The following is a 21,920-nucleotide window of genomic DNA, read 5'->3' on the forward strand; positions in this document are numbered from 1 at the left end:
GAGTAGTTTCTTCACTATGCGGGTGAAGAAAGCTGCTCATCAGCGACTCTAGACTCAGGCTGCTGCTGATGGAGCTGGCACTGCTCCTGCCACCCCACCCCTCCAGAAACAGCCATGGCAGTGGAACGTAAGTGCAAAGGGCCCCCCCTGGTCAGACCTGCGAGAGGATGGACGATGGCGCAGATAGGCAGCGGCCAACTGACTACATAGGATGCCTCTATAGTAGTTCACTACAAGAAAATTTAGACTAGAACCTTCAGAAATCACAGGTGCATATCCATGAAGCAAACTTACAAACATTAGAGCTAAGAAATGGGGGTCATTCCAAATAAGTGGTATGATACCTACTATAAATGAGTCAATAGAAGCTCTTAGCACACATATTTGATCAAACGTGTGTCGGGCCCATCTACCAGGCGTCAAGGTGGCTTCCGCAGATGGGTCCCTAACGCTAGTATACTGCCTCTCTTTGGACTTACCTAAGCCTACAATATTAAGGGCAGTGTAGGAACCAGCTACATACGTACTCTACTCAAAACTCCCAGGTATATGGGCGTGTTCAGTCTAAAAGAGGCGCTACCCTCAATTGATACTACAAGAAAATTTAGACTAGAACCTTCAGAAATCACAGGTGCATATCCATGAAGCAAACATGATTATAAAAAAAATAAAAAAAAGAGACTGAACACGCCCATCTACCTGGGACTTCTGAGCAGAGTACGTATGTAGCTGGTTCCTACACTGCTCTGAATATTGTAGGCTTAGGTAAGTCCAAAGAGAGGCAGTATACTAGTGTTAGGGACCCATCTGCGGAAGCGTCAACCTGGTAGATGGGCCCGACACACGTTTGATCAAATATGTGCGCTAAGAGCTTCTATAGTAGTTCAGTTTGTCAGTTTGACATTGTCGCTGGACCAACGGAGTGGCAATGTGGAGGCGGAAGCGGCGTCACCTGGGCAAGTTGCTGGTGTGGCTGTGGAGGAACCACATTCACCCAGTGGGCCATAAAGGATATGTACTGTCCCTGACCTTAGTTACAGCTCCACATGTCGGCGCTGCCGTGCACTTTGGCAGACACTGACAGGCTCAAGGACTGGCCCACCTTCTGTTCTACATGTGTGTGCAGGGCTGGTACTGCCTTTTTGGCAAAGAAATGACGGCTTGGCACTTTCAACCTCTGCTCGGCACAAGCCATCAGTTCTCTGAAAGGTGCAGAGTCCATCACTTGGAAAGGGAGGGACTGCACCAGCAACTTAAAAAGGAGCACATTCAGCTTCTGCGTCGTTGGTTGAGTGCACGCATACTGTTGTCTCTTGGCAATCGCTTCTGTGATCGATTTCTGGCGGAATAAGTGACTAGGAGAGGGAGGAGCAGGAGCATCAGGACCAGCAGATGATGGGAAGGACAGACAGCCCCCTTCGGCTGAGGTGGTAGATCCTTGACTGCCAGAAACCGGGTGCGTGCCATTGGGTGGACCACCACATCGGAGCCACGGTTTTCCCAGGCCACTTTATGACGACGCTGCATATGTTGATGCATGGCCGTAGTGCCAACATTGGCACCCTGGCCACGCTTCACCCTCTGCCCACAGATTCTACATACGGCCACGTTGATCTCCTCCGGTGGATAAAAAAAAAAAATGCCACACCACCAAGTAGGTGATTTTACCCCCAACACTACGCACTGACTGACTGCTATTGCCGCTGCCTCCTTGAGCCCCTGCACCGCTACTTCCCGGGCAGGTAGGCTCCCGCGAAGCGGGTGGTCTACCCCGGGCGTGTTTGGATACTGACCTCACTGACTCCCGTCCACACTAGTGACTTGCTGGCTCACGGGCAAGCTGCCACCCTTTTCTCTCGATGATGATGAAGCCCCTTCGTCACTCGACTCCCAAGTGTGGTCGTCGTCGTCGTCGTCGTCGTCCTCAACTGTCTCTGGATCAGGAGCCTGACCGCTCTCAACACCAGCTCCCACGCGACTCTCCTCCACATCTTGGCTGGGCAGTAGCTGCTGACTGTCCTCTAGTAGCTCTTACTCGCTGAAAAGTGGAGCAGAGCCTACAGCAAATAATACTTCTCGCAGTGAGGGAACAGAAAGTACAGAGGCAGGTTGAGAACAGGTGAGGGCACAGGGCCTGCTCCCAGGCCATGCCAATTAAGGGTTGTGTCTGACAAACCCACTGACTCTTGGCTGGGGGTGTCTGATGTCACTTGCGACGAAGTCGAAGATAGTCAACCATTGAAGAACCGCTGGGTTGCTGGTCAAGACTTGACCGCTAGCTGACACTCAGGCCTCTCGAAGTGACCCCTGCTGACATGGCCCCTTACTCTGCTGTGACCTCTGCCTGCGCCAGAAATATTTAGGCCTCTGCCACTCCCCTGTGCAGGGCCTGGCACTTCTCTGCCTGACATACTGTTAGATCAAATAATCAAATGTTAGATCAAATATTTTTTATTTCGCCACTAATACACAGCAAACAGGGCTTTAGAATATATCACTGCACCGCTGAACGGCAAATAGGCCCTAATTTTTTTAAACTGTTACAGAACACAACAGGCTTTTCAAAAGATAAGTGCAATGCTGAACAGCGAATATTTATTTTTTCGCCAGTAATACTCGGCAAACTGGGCTTTAGAATATAGCACTGCAATTCTGAACGGCAATTAGGCCCTAATTTTTTTTTATTTTTACACAAAAGGCTTTTCAACAGATAAGTGCAACAATGAACGGCGAATATATTTGTATTTCGCCAGTAATACACGGCAAACTGGGTTGTAAAATATCTCACTGCACCGCTATACGGCAGAGATATTTTTCCCTTTTCCACTAATACACGCAAAAAAGAGCTTTAAAACACATAACTGCACCGCTGAGCGGCAAATATATTTTTTCTTTTTCCACTAATACATGGAAAAAAGGGCTTTAGAAAAGATAACTGCACCGCTGAGCAGCAAATATATTTTACTTTTGCCACTAATACACGACAAAAAGGGCTGTAATTTTCGCACTTCACCACACAACGGCTAATAAGCCCTTTTTTTCCCCAATAATACAAGCCAAAATATGCTTTAGAACATATAACTGCACCGCACTAGGGCAAATAAGACGTATAAATATTTCCTTGTATTAACCCCTGTTAATGTCTGTACCAAACAGCACTTGCACCCTAATAAGAACGGTTTGCTGGAGTTACAGAGCTGTATAATGGCAATTTGGATACCCAGTCCGTGGAGCAAGGTGTAAGGCCTATTGCACACGACCGTATGGCTTTTTCAGTGTTTTGCAATCCGTTTTTCATGGATCCGTTGTTCCGTTTTTTTGTTTCCGTTGTGTTTCCGTTTCTGTTCCGTTTTTCCGTTCCGTTTTTCCGTATGGCATATACAGTATACAGTAATTACATAGATAAAATTGGGCTGGGCGTAACATTTTCAATAGATGGTTCAGCAAAAAACGGAACGGAAACGGAAGACATACGGATGCATTTCCGTATGTGTTCCGTTTTTTTGCGGACCCATTGACTTGAATGGAGCCACGGACTGTGATTTGCGGGCAATAATAGGACATGTTCTATGTTAAAACGGAACGGAAAAACGGAAATACGGAAACGGAATGCATACGGAGTACATTCCGTTTTTTTTGCGGACCCATTGAAATGAATGGTTCCGTATACGGACCGTATACGGAACGCAAAAAACGTCCAGTAAACGGGGAAAAAAAACGTCCGTGTGCAATAGGCCTAATAGGAATGTTCCTATTATCTAGCCTCCCTGAATGAACCCTGTTTAACAGAAATGCTGTGGATTGATTCCTCCCTATCCTTTCCCTATACTTGTAAATCGTTTTTTTTTTTTTTTAGAACAATTAGGTTTTTTCTATCACTGTCTCTAGCGCCTGCTGACGTCTCTTCCTGCACTAAGTACGCTGGTGAATGGCAGAATCTAAGATGGCTGCGCTATTTATAGGGCTGTGACATCACAGGGCTGGCTGCTGATTGGCTGCATGCATGGCATTATGGGTGATCCTGCCTTCCCAGAGTTCATTTCTCCATGTCCTCACATGTGCAGCAGCCATTTTAGGAAATTTGCATTCGGTGCGAATAGAATTTTTCCTGAACGAATTCCACTTCATCAGCTTCGATTCGCTCATCTCTAATTGTAATCTTGCAATTGTGGTGCTGAGCTAGTCATTACTGTTTCTAGTTGTGCACTCTAGAGTCAGATCTCCACAGCCAGGTTATGTCTACCATGTTTCTCTGCTGTCCTGCAGGCAACCACTGATATACAGTACGTGTTCATTGACAGTGTTGAACAGGCATGTAGATCTAATTAACGAGAACCTATCACCATGAAAATGCCGTGCAGTCCGCAGGCAGCATGTCGCAGAGCAGGAGGAGCTGAGCAGATTGATTCATGTTCAAGTGTGATGACATTTAGAATGTCTGGTCCTGTCAATCAAAGTGCAGAGAGCGCGGCAGTTGCAGAGAGAGCAGAGCTTCTAGGTGTAACAGCAACGCCCCTGTTGTTATATACAATATGGTCCCATTGTTACTAGTGCCTAACCATAAATTGTCTCTCTTCCATCCTGTACCAATCAATATATATTCCTATGTGCAACTATTGATTAAATCTGTGAAAAAACAAAGTAAATTGTGATTTTTCTACAGAATGGAACAGCAAATGGAAATCTTTACAAAAGAGAGTTCAAAGAGTCCTTTGAAGAAGCTCCGTTGTATGTTGCAGTACTCACCTACATAGGTTTTGGTGTTGTCACATTGTTTGGCTACCTGCGGGATTTCATGAGAGCATGGGGACTGGAGAAATGTCACATGGCTGAGGAAAGGGAAGAACAAAAAGTAAGACTTTTCTACATAATGTCAGAGATTGGTAACCTGTTCTCTCTACTAGAGGGGGTTTTCAAGCGGAATTATAAAAAAAAAAAGAGCAGATTGGGTTAAAAATAGCAATTAAGAGGGTTGTCTGGCCTTGGAGCCAACAATCCCGGGGGTTCTAACCTGCGCCCTTAAACATCGCCTGTCCTTGATCCTGTCCCTACTCGGTTGCTGGGCATTTCCCATACACCAAAGCCATGGAAGTGGCTTGGTCCCATGACCACTGCGGCCAATTGCAGGAATCTGTGGTCACAGCAGCTTGAATGATACGTTATATCCAAGATGTACTGTTCAAGTCCCTGTGAAGGCTGACTCCTGTGATTGGCCGTGCCTCTTCCAGATCCTGGGGGAGTGGGACCGTGAACATGTGAATGAGGGTTTTCTATGTTCAGGGGCACAGGGATTGTCAGCTCCAAGGCGAACAACCTTGTGAATCATTACTCTACTCCCCCATTACTCACCTCACTGATCACCCACTGCTGCCATAACACTGCTCTAGTCCTACTGCTCTCCACGTCATGGTCATGTGCTTGACACCCAGGAAATGGCTTGGACTGCTCACCGAGCCAATGACCGGTCTCAGCAGTGACCCACCTCACCAGTGATTGGCTTAGCTGACAGTCCAAGTCATTTCTTGTGTGTCAATCCCAGGACGTCGAGAGCAGTGCAGACCAGAACAGCAGTGGTGGGTGATCGGGGACATGAATAATGGTTGTTATTTTTAACCCATTCTGCCCAATTTGTTTTACAAAAAAACATATTTCTCTGGATAACCTGTAAAATATTTAGCAAACTCTGGACAGCACATACACTAAACTTAAAATGGATGTCATACAGAATATCCTTATTTTATAATTTTATCAATCAATATACTGAACTGCTCTGTATTATAATTTTACTAATTCACATTATAGCGACCCAATATTTTATCTCTACGGTGTGAATAACTCCAATCTATGTGAAGAAAAGTCATGATCTTTACTTTCTTACAATGGTAGGACTTTGTGCCTCTTTATCAAGACTTTGAAAACTTCTACACAAGAAATCTCTACATGAGAGTCCGAGACAATTGGAACCGTCCCATCTGCAGTGTTCCTGGCTCTCAGTTTGATCTCATGGAAAGAGTGACTGATGACTACAACTGGTCCTACAGGTGATTTTTCTGAGTTTTAATAGACCTGTGGCTGAAAATTAAGCTATTGCATATAACAAGGAATGTGGCGGCTACACCTGTAGATTGGAATGTAATAGGTGCTCTAGGTCTAGTCTGACTCACCCAGTCAGTAGAGGGTATATAGAAGGATAGGAATGTAGACCGGCACTCAGTATCTGGAGTCACGCAGAAATCCAGAATAAAATCGTCTATTTATTATTATTTGAAGAAAGTAATACATAAAATATAGAGGGCATAAGTATTACGGATGTTACTCCCAAAATAGGATTGCGCGTATCAAAATGCCTAGAAATATGCTGAGTACATGTAGCCATAAAAATAAAATAAAAATAGAGATATAGAGAGATATAAAAACCGTGTATCCTCAGATGTATCTCCAAATGTCCAGGATGTTGCTGAGGAAAAACTAAAATAATGGTCCGGTACAGAGTCCCTCTCCCCAAATGTTGATAATGTTTTATAAAACTTGCTACTAATTTTGATCCAGTCTGTTATATTGCACAGTGCCAGTTTAATGTTAGTCCATGTAACAGGTAATGACAATCTGGTATCGGTGTTCCACCGGTTTTTCAGACGTTCCAATAGCGCAATCTGATATGTATGGCTAATGAACTATACATTTGCATAATAATATATCGTACTTAGGGATTCATATGAAAGAGCGGACCAGTATAGGTGTATGTCTCTGGTGGCATCCCACCATACACCAATGTACTGGCCGTTATTACTTCTCCTGGAGTCTTCATAGACGGTGTCCGCTGATGTATCACTGGCCCTGTATGTGATGGCGTCCCACGTGGCTCTGTAGTAAAGTGCTCAGGTGCTGAGATGCAGGCGCTCGCCAATGCAGGTGAATATGTTAGCTGCTGCTGTGTAATGGACAGTGTATGCGCGCGAGTCTGGGCGTCCCACGTGGAACTACGCCAATGTGCCGGGGTACCAGACAGAATACACTGGGTCGGTGTATATAAATCCCTTGAATTCAGAGAAGCGCTACTCAATCTAGTGTCAGTAAAGGTTTATCCTGGTATGGGAGTGTGCAGGTAGAGTCAAAAAATTCCCAGACGCGTTTCGAAGTCTTAATCTGACTTCTTCATCAGTGGAAAATTAAGCTAATGTCTAGCACTGTAGTTCAGTGGTTAGCACTATTATCTTGCAGCACGAGGGTCCTGGAAGTTTATAGGAAGGAAGTTTGCATGTTTATGTAGGTTTCCTCCCAAACTACCAAAGCATACAGATAGATAGATTAGTTGACTTCCTTAGAAATTCATCTACAGTATACCTGTGTGAGAAAGGGACCATGTTATAGAGCAGGAGGAGCTGAGAAGAGTGATATATAGTTAATGGGAAAAGATTCAGTCTAGCTTTTAATTTATACGTCTAAATTCCTGCTCATTCTGAGCTTTGAGGTCCAGGAGGCGGTCCTATTAGTGATTGACCGCTATCTCTGTATACACAGAAATAGGGGGAATGCTGTCAATCACTGATAGGACCACCTCCTTGACTTCAAAGCAAAAAATGAACAGGTATTATAAGGAGTTGTCCATTTTTTTTATTTATATTGATGACCTATCCTCACCAATGCAGTTGCAACAGCGATCATGGAACCAACAAACGGAAGGCTGTGCTGGCACGGCATGCGCCTTCTCTTCAACCAGCTGATAGGTGGGGGTACATGGTGTCGGATCCCCGTCAATCTGATATTGATTACCTATTCTGTGGTTAGGACATCAATAAAAAAAACTTTGACAACCGCTTTAAACTGAATCTTTACCAACAAAACTATATATATCACTCTGCTCAGCTCCTCCTGCTCAAACACCATGTTCAATATGACAGGCTCCCTTTAAAGAGAACCTGTCCCCACAAAATGCAGTGCAGTGCAATCTGCAGGCAGCATGTTATAGAGCAGATGGAGCTGAGCAGATTTATATATAGTTTCGTGGGAAAAGATTCAGTAAAACCATTTATATATCTGTCTTTTCTCAACTTAAGTCTTTTGAGGGTAGTTTACATGGAACAGTTTTTCACTGTATTTTTTGTATGGCCCATTTATATACTTGTACAGGTTAATCATGTCCCCCCTTAGACGTCTCTTCTAAAGACTAAATAAATTTAATTATTTTAATCTTTCTTCATAACTAAGACCCTCCATGCCCCTTATCATTTTAGTCGCTCTCCTCTGTACTTTTTCCATCTGCAGTGCGTCCTTTCTATGGACTGGTGCCCAGAACTGAACTGTATATTCCAGATGAGGCCACACCAGCACTTTGTGATGTGGTAATATTACATCCCTGCCCCGGGAGTCCATGCCTCGCTTAATACATGATAATATCCTGATAGCCTTATCAGCAGCTGATTGACATTGTATGCTGTAATTTAATCTACCATCCACAAGGACACCCAAATCCTTCTCTATAAGTGACTCTCCCAGTGTTACATCCCCTAGGACAGTGGTGCACTGAGATTATTACTACCAAGATGCATAACTTTACATTTATCCACATTGAACCTCATTTGCCAAGTTGATGCCCAATCACTGAGTGTTCAAGTCAGCTTGTATTTTATGGACATCTTCCATAGACTGCACAGTACTACACAGGTTAGTGTCATCTGAAAATATAGAAATGGTGCTATTAATCCTGTCCTCAATATGATTATTAAATAATAGAGGACCCAGCACTAAACCTTGGGGTACACCACTTATAAGCCGGGACCATTCTGAATAGGAATCATTGACTACAACTCTCTGGACACGGTCCTCCAGCCAGTTTTCAATCCAATTACAATTACAAACTATACATTCCAAGCCTATAGACCTTACTTTACCTATTAAACATCTATCTATGGACAGTATCCAAAGCCTTTGTAAAATCCAGAAACACTACATCCACAGCCGCCCCTCTGTCCAGACTTCTACTCACCTCCTCATAAAACAAATCAGGTTAGTCTGACAACTTCTGTCCTTGGTAAACCCATGTTGGTTATCACTTATAATATTATTTACAGTCACATACTCCGGTATATGGTCCCTTAAGAGTCCTTCAAACATTTTTCCCATGACAGAAGTTAAACTAACTGGTCTATAATTACCTGTGGAGGACCTAGATCCTTTTTTGAATATGGGCACCACATTTGCCTTGCGCCAATCACTTGGCAGTGTACCAGTACCTAGAGAATCTTTAAAAAATTATAAACAAGGGGACATCAATGATTGAACTGAGCTCTTTAAGAACTCTTGGGTGTAATCCATCTGGACCCGGAGCCTTGTTCACATTTACCTTATTTAACTTAGCTTGGAACATATCTACAGTTAGCCAATTGAGTATATTACTGGATGTAATTTTTTTTTTACAGTAGCTGTAAGCCATGGGGGGTTTAATTTTAGCCGTTTATACTTGTTACCCGAAGGAATACATTTTTTAGTGCAATTACGCAATGTGGCTTTAAAGCTCTCCCATTTATCCTCAGTATTATTATGTGACAGTAGCTGCTCCCAGTCTATGCCCTGAAATGCTGCCCTCAACCCAGGGAAATTGGCCTTTTTAAAATTCTGTGTTTTTGCTCTATTACCTAGTGTTTCTCGAACAGTAACATTTCCAACAAGCTCTGCATCATTAGAAATTACCAGATCCAACAGAGCATTGCCCCTAGTGGGAGCTTCTACAAACTGGCCCATAAAGTTTTCTCCCCTTTGCGGTTGAGGCAGAACCATGACCCCAGTCAATGTCTGCGAAGTTAAAATCTTCCATTATGACTACTGTAGCAGCCTGTGCAGCCCGCTCTATTTGGTTATACAGTTAAGCTTCTATCTCTTCTGTGATTTTAAGGGGTCTATAGATTACACCAAGTATTATTCCACCCATAAGGTTTCCACATCCTGACCATCCTCACCCACAATTGCCTCTTTCACACTTGTCTTCAGATCACTCGTCACATACAGGCACACGCCACCTCCTTTTCTATTGACCCTATCTTTCCTAAATAGTGTAAAACCCTCAATATTAACAGCCAAGTCATGCGAAGAGTCCAACCATGTCTCAACCACACCAACTACATCTGTCATTTCAGTTTGTGCCTCAGCACTAGGGTTGTTGCGGGTATCGAAATTTCGATACCCAATCGATACTTTTGTCCCGGTATCGATACGATACCGGGATTTCCGTTTTTTCGATACTGGGCTGCGCTTCTGCGCAGTCTAGTATCTCTGAACATGAGCGCGCTGCTATCGGCGCGCTCATGTTCTCTCTCAGCAGCACGGGGAGAAGGAAGCTGTCCTCCCTCCCCCTGTGCTGCTGCCGCTGCCACCAATGAGAAGAGAGGGGCGGAGGAGGGGCGGCAATGAGAAGAGAGGGGCGGAGGAGGGGCGGCAATGAGAAGAGAGGGGCGGAGGAGGGGCGGCAATGAGAAGAGAGGGGCGGAGGAGGGGCGGCAATGAGAAGAGAGGGGCGGAGGAGGGGCGGGCGCACTGCGCCCCCAATGATAGGATTACTATCGGAGCGATGGGAGGAGACATCAGCTTCACTAGTGGGCGTTCCTTTTCCCTGCGCTGCGATTGGACAGCGCTACAGCCAGGGAGAAGGAACACCCACTAGTGAAGCTGATGTCTCCTCCCATCGCTCCGATAGTAATCAGCAGCATGTGGAGCAGGAGAGGAGACAGTAATGGGGCACTGCGGGCGAACGGAGCGGCGCCCAGGACTAATGGTGAGTGCTGAGACATCGCTGGGCGCCGCTCTATATGGCCTAATAGTGAAAGTCTGGACTCATATACAGTAGTCAGTCTTTAACACATACAGGAGGCGGGTGCCGGCAGCAGAATCGCATTGCCGGCACCCTGCCCCTGACAGGGAGCTGCGATCAGCGGCAGTTAACTGCCGCTGATCTGCTAGTACCCGCCTCCTGTATAAAGGGGTAAAATCATTGGTGGTGCAGTGTGCCCCCCCCCCTCAATCCCCCCATCCCATTAAAATCATTGGTGGCACAGTGCGCCGGCCCCTCTCAACCCTCCAGTATTAAAATCATTGGTGGCAGTGGCCACAGGGACCTCTCCACTCCCCCTCATTGGTGGTGCAGTGGCAGCTTCTGATCGGAGCCCCAGCTGTGTAAGCCTGGGGCTCCGATCGGTTACCATGGCAGCCAGGAAGCCCTGGTTGCCATGGTAACATCCCTGATGCTGTGTGCACAAAGCACAGAGCAGCAGGGACAGTGTGGAGTCCTATTCACCCTGATAGAGATCTATCAGGGTGAATAGGAAAAGGGATGAAAGATCCCAGGTTCTAGCCCCTAAGGGGGGAAATAGTTATTAAATAAAAAGTGAAAAAAAACAAAACACTAAAATATGAAGTATAAATCACCCCCCTTTTCCCAATTTCACATATAAAATATATAAAAGTCCAAACTATTAAAATATAAAAAAAAAATCTAGGTGGTGAATGCCGGAACAGAAAAAATAAAATAAAAACTGCGCGATTCGCCATTTTTAAAAATGAGGAATGCACGTGGCTTTTTTTGTTTATTTTTTTCGCGTGGTATCGAATGGTATCGAGTATCGCAATACTTTTTCATGGTATCGAAACCGAATCAAAAATTTGGTATCGCAACAACTCTACTCAGCACCGCAAAAAATAAAACGTGCTCTATTTTATTACGGTGTGGACGGATCGTGGACCTATTCAGTTGAATGGTTTTGCATCCGCCAGCCAGATCAGAAAGACAGTGCCCCTGCATTGTAGATCGCACAATGCACAGCATGGGCGGCACACGTTCATGTGCATGAGCCCTTACATTGAGAATGATATCAGTCACTGATAACCCTGGGTACTGAAAGCTGTTTACAGGGGTGGTATTAGGTTAGAAAAAGCACAGATATAAATGTATAAATTAAAAGTTTTAATGAATCTTTTCCAAAAACATTATACCGTATATCAATCTGCTCAGTTCCTCCTGCTATACAATATGCCAGGAGTCGGACACCCACAGAATACGTCGGAACCCAATTCACTATAATCGGATCCAGAGGGTTTCTGACATAAATACCGGCTTTCTGCCATAAAAATACTGCTGCAGGAAGCAGTACGTATCAGGCAGAAAGGCAGCATTTATGCAGGAAACCCGCCGTTGCCCAGCTATGCCGGATATGGTAACTCCAGTAGTCTTCTCCTCCGCTGGAACAGACTACCAGACTTACCGAATACAGATGTGGATGAAGCCTAATATACTGTAAGTGACTCCACTTGCTTATTTTAATGTCTTTAGGAAACAAATAGCAGATACATTTTTATTACTACCTTTGGCATGAACTGGTGAGGTCCAGGCGTCCACATGTTCTGGATGATCTGAGCCCCAGTAGGAAAAGTTTTAGAAGACCTGATCTAAAGTAAAATATTCAGTATAGAGGCCATGTTGCATAAGCTTGATGTATTGTATAAAGGATAGATAATCATGTGATAAAACATATCATTTGTATTTATAAATAGGTACACTGGAAAAGTCATTAAGGATGTGATAAACATGGGATCATACAACTATCTGGGGTTTGCAGAGAATGATGAAGAGTCACTGGAAAGTGTGAAGAATGTACTTGAGCGATATGGTGCTGGTGTCTGTAGTACAAGACAAGAAGTGGGTAAGTCAGATGACCAAGGGTGTTTTTGTGAATAACGATCTCTTCAAAATATAAGCTAATCAGATAAATATTCTTACACCTCCCATCCATAGTAGACTCCACTGTTGGCAGATCCACCTATCCTCTCCTCCTGGCCAGTCCCATAAAGGGAACCTGTCACCGGTATTTTGGGTATAGAGCTGAGGACATGGGTTGCTAGATGGCCGCTAGCACATCAGCAATACCCAGTCCCCATAGCTCTATGTGCTTTTATTGTGTAAAAAAAACTATTTGATACATATGCAAATTAACATAAAAGAGTCCTATCTTACTTGTGTGACCAGAGAAGAGTCATATTTTCAAGCTCTGACTCCTCTCAGGTTAATTTGCATATGCATCAAATCGTTTTTTTCACACAATAAAACCACACAGAGCTATGGGGACTGGATATTGCGGATGTGTTAGTGGCCATCTAGCAACCCATGTCCTCAGCTCTATACACGAAATCCCGGTGACAGGTTCCCTTTAACTGGCTACGTATTGCCCAACAAACTACTGATTATGACATACAAGGCCATCCACACCCTGTCACCTCCTCCCTAATCTCACGTCCCGCTCTCCTCTTATCTATTACTCTTATCGATTCGTTCATCGGAACAAAGTTTACACTTCTGAGAAAGTGTCCCCGCTGCACATGTGCCGTTACTGTGAGTAGTGCCGCACGTGCAGAGTCTTTGCATCAACGAGCTTGCAATGTAAGGGCTCATTCACACGACTATATAATTGAGTCCGCATCCATTCCGCAATTTTGCAGAACGGGTGCAGACCCATTCATTTCAATGGGGCTGCAAAAGTTATGATATGTTATGTTCCACGGCCCCGCAAAAAATATAGAGCATGTTCTATCCTTGTCCGCATTTTCTATGATGGCGGCGGCAATGTGCGGTCCGCAAATTGTGGCATGCACATGGGCCAGTATCCGTGTTTTGCGGATCCGCAAAATATTACAGTCGTTTGAATGTAGCCTAAAAATATGTTCTGCACATGCGCCACTTGTCAAGATTGTCAAGGCTGCGTGAGATGTTCAGTCCTGTCAATTTAGCAGCATGGTGGAGAATCGTCTGTAGAGGGACAGCCCTTCAGAGACTCAGAATGCGTTCGGATGAACGAATCAATGCGTACAAATCAACTCACTCATCCCTAATTTCTGCGTTTTCTCCAGTGCATCCCCCATCCTCTGGAGCTCAACACTACAACACATTAGACTCTTTTTCACCTTTGAAACTTTGAAAAGAAACCTGAGCCCTGCCTATTCAGACAAGCCTACCAACTGCAATAATCCTGCCTGAACTACATTGTACGGTATAATCAGCTTCTATCCGCTCGTACTGTCTCCCCCTTGCCGTCATAGACCCACTCTCCTCTTTTACCAGGTCCGATGCTCTGTAACCCCATGGAAAATTCTGTACCTTAGGGGGCACAATCTGTTTGACCATGTGTACAGGCTCGGACTGGCCCACAGGGGTACAGGGGAATCCCCTGGTGGGCCCCTGAGCAAAGTGGGCCCCTAGTCTCCCACCCCCTGCACAAGTGGCAGATAACACATTAGACTTACTGTACTACATACATATATTTAATGTACAGCACCTCAACCAGCCTATGTTAATATAAAAACTTGTTAGATTATTTATTATATTTGAATGTATGCGTACGGTGGGCCCCCAAAATAAATTTTACTGGTGGGCCCTAGGTACCCCAGTCCGACACTGCATGTGTACTATGACTACTATGAGAATAGCTAAATGTTGTTCATATAAATTCATTCTTCTCATAGTATTGTAATAACTGATACTCAGAATATTGCTCAAATATAAATAAAATAACTTTTTACCCATTTTCAGTCTTGGTCTACATTGGCAAGTATTTTTCAGCAAGACTAGCAAATACTAGTAGTTACATCACAATGTGTCATCGATGGTTTACACATTCAGACATTTCCCTTAAACACTGGAAGAACCAGTTTGTCACGTGGAATGTGAATTATTTCGAGCACAAACTCGCTGACCAGGAAACTGCATTTTCATGTGTGTGACCTTTCTACAGAGCTTCTAATTCTGAGCAAGTAATTCCCAATATTATTGCTACATAGTTCTAATCCCCCAAAATGTTACTTGCTGCCAGTGCCTCGCACATATATTATGTTTGCTACATCATCAAATGTTATGAACAAATTCTAGGTTCTAAGGCTTCTTTCACACTGCCGGCAGAGAACAGCTTGCCAGAGCGCTCTGGAGCCGGTATTGTTACTGGAATACCTGCTGACCCCGTTGACTATAATGAGGTCCATCGGAGATCCGGCCTCGACCCGACAAATATCACTGCAGCAGTATTTGTCTGGTCAAATCCAGGTATACTGTATTTGCTGGGTATCAGCCAGATCGCCACCAGACCCAATTGTAGTCAATGGGGCCGGCGGATATTCCTGTACTGTCCAACTATGCAGGTAGCGTGAAAAGGGCTGAAAGACCTACAATCCGAGGCATCCAATATTTTTATTGTTGCCCCAAATTTTTGTGTGTGTCATAAATTCCAGTCAATGGTCGGGTTTTTTTTTTTATCAGATGTTCCTGTAAGGAAGGTAAACCTGTTTTCATTGTGACTGCATTATTATCTTTGTTTTCTTCCGGATATCTGGGCAAAGGTGGCCTTTAGGCAATGTGATCAGTTTATGTGATATCTGTGTACTGTAAATGTGACACGTTCAGCTTCCTTCATTTACACATTTGCATATGTAATACAGAATTTGTAGAACTTTTTGGATAATGATGTGCAAAAACATCAGAAATGAAAAATGTCTCCCAAATCTGCTTGACAACATGCTAAACTGGTATTCCCGTTTCAGCAAATAAATGTTACTCTTTGCTTCATGAAAAGTTATGCAATTTTCCAATACTTTAGAACTGCTGTATAAGTTTACGGTTTTTACAACAAAAAAAAACTGTCTTAAAATTGCAGTAATAAAGATTAAAAGGGGCAGAGCAGGATTAGAAAAACATGTCTGCTTACTTCTAGAAACGGCAGCACATGCGTCCGCAGGTTGTGTATGGTATTGTAGCTCAGCTCGGTTGAAGTGAATGGGGCTAAGCTGCAATACCGAACAGTTTGTGGAAGAGTCTGATGATTTTTTCGGAGAAAAAAAAAAGCAGCCTTAATTTTCTAATCCTGAACTCCCCCTTTAACTTTAATGATTCCTACTGGGAAAAAGCATCTTTGTGACTGGCGAACATATTGTATTTTTCAGATGGTCGCCAATTTTTTTTTCTTATGAGGTAACTTTAAAGGCAATGGGTTATGCAGTAATTTACTATTGATAGCCAATCCTTATGATAGGTCATTCCTAGCACCCCCGCTGATCAGCTGTTTGTAGAAGCCACAGCACTCTGTGAGCACTTCGGCCTCTTCCTAGGCCAGTGACGTCACCATACAATTCTCATTCAAGACAATGGGGCCGAGCCACAATACCAAGTACAGCCACTATACAATGTACGGCGCTGTGCTTGGTGAGCTGTCAGGATATCCAGTGAGCATAGCGGCCTCGTCAAACAGCTGATCGGCAGGGGTGCCTGAATTTGGACCCCCACTGATCTGATATTGATGACCTATCTTGAGGATAATTTTTTCTTCTTTGTAGGTATCTTGAGGATAAGCCATCAATCTCAAACTCCCGAAAAAAAACAAAAAACTGTAATGTAGCAGTTTTACAGGGAATCACAGCCATTCCTGAGGACCCCTACCTGCCTCTACAGAAAAGGTTTTCCTCCCCACATGCTAAACCAGTTAGTTAGGATCATTTTACAGAAGTCGTAGAGTAGGCTTCCAGAAATAAGTCTGTCACCTCCAACAAGCACAATTAACTTCAGTACTACTCGAATAGCACAAATTCTTATGGTGATGCTCATTCTTCATTGAAATAGACTGACATCCTGAGTGCATGTGCATAATGGAGAGGACTTTCTGAGCATGAGCTACAGTGGCCACTTGTGGCTGTGTATCAGAAGAATGGAGGGTGGTATCAACTTGAAAATGAGAGATGCCAATTTTGGAGGTGAGAAGTCAAAAAGGAAACTTACACAACTAAAATATAACAAAAAGGAGAGTTTTTTTTTTTTTGTTTGTTTTTTTTTTTGTTTTTTTTTCTTCACCTGAAAACTTTACTAGAAATATTAGCAATGACTGTTCAGGACTAATTTCTTAAATCAGCATTTTAATTCCAGCATTCTTTTTCAGGACACTTGGATATTCATCAAGAGTTGGAGGATTTGGTTGCAGAGTTTGTCAAAACAGAAGCAGCTATGGTATTTAGTATGGGATTTGCCACAAACTCAACTAACATTCCTGCGCTGGTTGGCAAGGTACGCCTTCATAGGAATATGTCAAAGTTACTTCAAAAGTATTTTTTTATCCAAATATATATGATAATTTTCTTTCCCTTTTTTGTAAATTATGTTAACGATTTATACGTCACAAGTAAGGATGAGTGAACCAGTTTGACCTGAACCGAGTTAGGTCCAAAATTTCCTATTTTTGAGACCGCAGATGAACGCAAATTTTTCCGGGTTAGTTTCGGACGAATCCCCTAAAACAGTGAGTGGCGCCATTTTAGTGCACATATTGGTGATAAAAAAGCACTAGGGAGGAAGAAGAAGGGTTCTCACATGACCCTGAGAGGAAGGTGGGGAAAGGGCTTGCCCTGATTGGCTCATTCAGGCTGTCTGTCAGCCTGGGAGCCAATCAGTGTTGCAGCGGGCAGAGAGGTGCCCTAGAAGAACAAGCAGAACGCCATTCTGTGCTGGGCTGTGAATGAGGGTGGATGGGTGTTACAGTGTCTGCCAGAAGTCAGGGAGAGTGAAAAATCAATCAGGGACAGTCAGAAATCAATCAATTAAGCTTATTACCAGGGACAGTGAAGGGAAAGGCTATTGTTGTGTACAATAGAGAGAACCAGGGCAGCTGACAGGGAGAGAGGAGACAGGACCTGTGGCTCTGCCTGCTATCAAAAGTGTAGGTGCTCTTCAAAAGCTACAAGCAAATACTTTCATTTTGTTTCCCCATTTTCACAAAAATAATTTTTTTTGTGGTGTTCAATATAATTAAGCAATGTATGTGTGTGTGTGTGTGTGTGTGTGTGTATATATATATATATATATATATATATATATATATAATATATATATATTGTAAGAAGGTAAAAGGAATCATCGTGAATGATAGGTAGGTGTCACCGAGGTTCCTGGCCTCGGTGGAGTAAGAGCCAGTTTTTATGTGTTTCAGCAGCAGTTGCTGTTTTACACCTTGATGCTTAATATGGCTGTAATAGCTGATCCGGGATGGCTCTTACTGGGAGTAGTCAAAGTGCTGGGTGGGTGACTACTCCCCATGTTCCAGGCCGGGTTTTGCCAGGCATAAAAACCAGCCATCACTGCCAGGTGGGGAGGATTACCTCCGTATGACAGTGGAGCTCAGGAGGTCTGTGTTCTGTGATCTTAGGGCTGTGTTGGGATCCGTGGCTTAAGCCGGGCTGAAGGGCTCAGACTCCTGTGAGGGCGAACAGGAAGGTATGGAAACCATGTTGCCGCTGGTAAAGGAACATATGGAGGCAGCTCAGCGAGCTCAAAGTCGGGTGTATAATAAGAAGGGTCGGGTCCGGATCTTTAATGCAGGAGATCAGGTTTTGGTTCTCGTACCGACAGTGGACAGTAGGTTACTGGCTAGGTGGCAGGGACCCTACGAGGTACTCGAAAAGGTTGGAGAAGTAAACTACAAGGTACACCAGCCAGGGCGGCAGAAGCCGGAACAGGTGTACCATGTGAATTTGCTCAAACCTTGGAAAGATAGGGAGACCAGTACTGACGATAGCCCATGGCTGAGTTTTCTAGGAGGAGAGGTTCCGGCCCCTCAGTCTGATGTAAGGGAAGTAGTTGCCACAGTGAAGATTGCTGACAATATATTTCAGTGGACCGCGCTGTTTCTACCAGTAACCACTTCCTCCCAGAGTCATCCAACTTTATACACAGGGGAAAAACATTGATTCCCACAGACGTCTTCTCAAAAACTAAGAGCCCTGTGGAATGCCAAAAACCGCACTGATAGTGAAGTATTGTGGTCACTATTCACACACACTTGCACAGGTTGTACTCACAAGCGTAGAAGAAAACGCTGGCACAACAATCAGATTATTAGTTTCTCTATTCCTCTTGTAATTTGCACCCTTTAGTCACCGCTGCAAAGGAAGTGTATATCACATAAAACCAGCCCAATGGCATGAACATTTGGATGGTTTTATGTGATTTATATGCTTTTATACACCTATGCTTGTGAGTATAATAAATATTTATACGGTAGAATTGCCTACAGGACTTCACTATTTGGAGCACACTTCCTTTGCAGCGGTGACTAAAGGGTGCAAAGTACAAGAGGAATAGAGAAACTAATACTCTGATTGATGTGTGTGCGTTTTCTTCTACGCTTGTGAGTACAACCTGTGCAAGTGTGTGTGAATAGTGACCACAAGACTTCACTATCAGTGTGTTTTTTGGCATCCACAGGGCTCTTAGTGGTGAGAAGACATCTGTGGGAATCTATGTTTTACCCGTGTGTATAAAGTTGGATGACTCTGGGAGGAAGTAGTTACTGGTAGAAACTGCGCGGTCCACTGAAATATATTGACTGTTTGTGAATACGACCCACTTCACATTTGGGACTCGCCTCACTTCAGGATTAAGGCAACGTATTGGAAGGAAAAAAAGTCTTTATATTGCATAAAGATTGCTGACTGCCTCTCCTCTAAACAGACTCAGGAGGCCAGGAAGTTCGTCAGCGGGAACACGGACGTATACTTAGACATTCGTCACTGAGCCTCAGGCCAAAATCCGGTTGAAACCATACCAGGTACCTGAGGCGACAAGCCATCTCGTAGGAAGTGCAGCTAATGCTGCAACTAGACGTCATTGAGGAGTCCAAAAGTGAGTGGGCCAGTCCGATAGTCTTAATACCAAAGCCGGACGGGTAGTTACGATTCTGTAATGATTTCCGGAAACTAAACTAAATCTCCAAGTTCGATGCGTATCCTATGCCCCGGGTAGACGAGCTGATTGAGAGGTTAGGACAAGCCTGGTATTTTTCTGTTTTGGACCTCAAAGGGTACTGGCAGGTACCCTTAACGGAGGCTACCAAACAGAAAGTGGCCTTCATTACACCGGAGGGGCTATACCAATATAAGGTGTTACCCTTTGGTCTGCATGGTGCCCCTGCCACTTTCCAAAGGCTAATAGACATTTAGATGCAACCACATTGTCTGTACACTTCGGCTTACCTGGAAGATATTGTCATTCACAGTACCGACTGGGAAAGTCACCTGCCCAAAGTTCAGGCTGTAGTAGACTCCCTTTGAAAAGCTGGACTAACCGCTAACCCAAAGAAATGTGCGATAGGGTTAGAGGAGACAAAATACCTGGGGTATGTCATTGGGCGCAGAGTGATCAAACCCCAAGTAAACAAAATAGAGGCGATAAGAAATTGGCCCCGACCTGTCACCACTAAATAAGTAGTCATTCCTAGGAATTATAGGCTATTACATGAGATTTATTCCCCACTTTGCTACTGTAGCCGCGCCATTGACAGGGTTATTGAAGGGACACAAGTCAGTGATGGTTCACTGGAATGACCGGGTGGAAGAGGCTTTCTCCGCTTTGAAGTCGGCCCTGTGTGGGTCCCCGGTTTTGATGACGCCCGACTTCAAGCCGGAATTCGTAGTACAGACAGACGCCTGTGAAGTAGGCCTCGGTGCTGTACTGTCTCAGGAAGTCAACGGGGAGGAGCATCCCGTTGTCTTCCTAACCCTTAAGCTCATCCCAGCTGGGACCAGGTACAGTATAGTGGAGAGAGAGTACCTGGCTATCAAGTGGGCACTCAAGTCTCTCCGCTATTATTTGTTTGGTAGAACATTCCGCCTGGTGACTGACTCCCCTCTCAAATAGATGAGCCAGGCCAAAGAGAAAAATGCCCGAGTCACCAGGTGGTTCCTGTCCTTACAAAACTTTAAGTTCTCCGTAGAACACAGGGTAGGCCGGTTGCAGGGAAACGCAGATGCCCTGACCAGAGTATACTGTATGGCATGTGTTCACCCCCTCAGAGTTGAACAAAGGGGAGAGGTATGTAAGAAGGTACAAGGAATCATCGTGGATGATAGGTACGTGTCACCGAGGTTCCTGGTCTCGGTGGAGTAAGAGCCGGCTTTTATGTGTCAGCAGCAGTTGCTGTTTGACACCTTGATACTTAGTATAGCTGTAATAGCTGATCTGGGATGGCTCTTACTGGGAGTAGTCAAAGTGCTGGGTGGGTGACTACTCCCCATGTTCCAGGTTGGGTTTTGCAAGGCATAAAAACCAGCCAGCACTGCCAGGTGGGGATTACCTCCATCTGACAGTGGAGTTTAGGAGGTCTGTGTGCTATGATCTTAGGGGTGTGTTGGGATCCGTGGCTTGAGCTGGGCTGAAGGGCTCAGACCCCTGTAAGGGCGAACAGGCCACCTAATGCCTGCCTGTGGACTTCACAAAGCAGAACTTCCAACAGGGTGTGAAGTAACAACCAGGAGAAAAGGTGACTGTTTTGTATATGAACTTTTCATGTGTGTGAACGATCACCAAGCAACTTGCATTTTTGTTTTGCTTTCACGTGTGAATAAACACTGATGTTTTGAACCAAGAACTTTTACTTTGCCTCTGTGCTGCACCCACTAATCCTAACTACCAGAGCGAATCCCCACAATATATATAAAATTACTGCAGCAATCTACCTGTGTGTCAATTTGAAATTGAACATCAAGCCTCAGTCGTCCGTACAGGTGTTTTTAATCTCCACACAGTCGTAATTTAATTTTATTTATTTTTTTTTGGGGGGGGGGGGTCTTTCAGTTTAATTTTTGGGGAGATTGTTAGATGTAATTAAACCAGAATATATATGTGATTACTACGAGACTACCTGTGACAGCGATCTACCTGTGAGCACCAGGCCTCAATTGTCAGTTTCCAAGAATTCTATTTCCACACGGTTGGAATTTAAATGTTTTTTTGAGACTTGTTCAATTTAATTAAACCAGCATATAGGTGATCAACACCAATACACAGGCCAGCACACCAAAGTATCTGTGGGGAGTTCCGTCCTAGGGGCTCAATACCGGAAAAGAACTGATCA

At 44.3% G+C, this 21,920-nt stretch overlaps 1 protein-coding gene across 1 annotated transcript in view; it reads left to right on the plus strand.

Annotated features, from left to right (window-relative positions):
• Positions 1-21,920, plus strand: part of LOC120999088 (serine palmitoyltransferase 3-like) — an 86,507-nt gene that overhangs the window by 18,699 nt on the left and 45,888 nt on the right. Inside the window, exons 2-5 of the mRNA XM_040429960.1 lie at positions 4,664-4,852; positions 5,887-6,041; positions 12,541-12,689; positions 16,956-17,080. Of these exons, the coding sequence (XP_040285894.1) occupies positions 4,664-4,852; positions 5,887-6,041; positions 12,541-12,689; positions 16,956-17,080 (618 nt within the window). The remainder of the gene's footprint in view (positions 1-4,663; positions 4,853-5,886; positions 6,042-12,540; positions 12,690-16,955; positions 17,081-21,920) is intronic.

This window comes from Bufo bufo, chromosome 4 (genome assembly GCF_905171765.1).
Source record: "Bufo bufo chromosome 4, aBufBuf1.1, whole genome shotgun sequence".
Classification (NCBI taxonomy): Eukaryota; Metazoa; Chordata; class Amphibia; order Anura; family Bufonidae; genus Bufo; species Bufo bufo.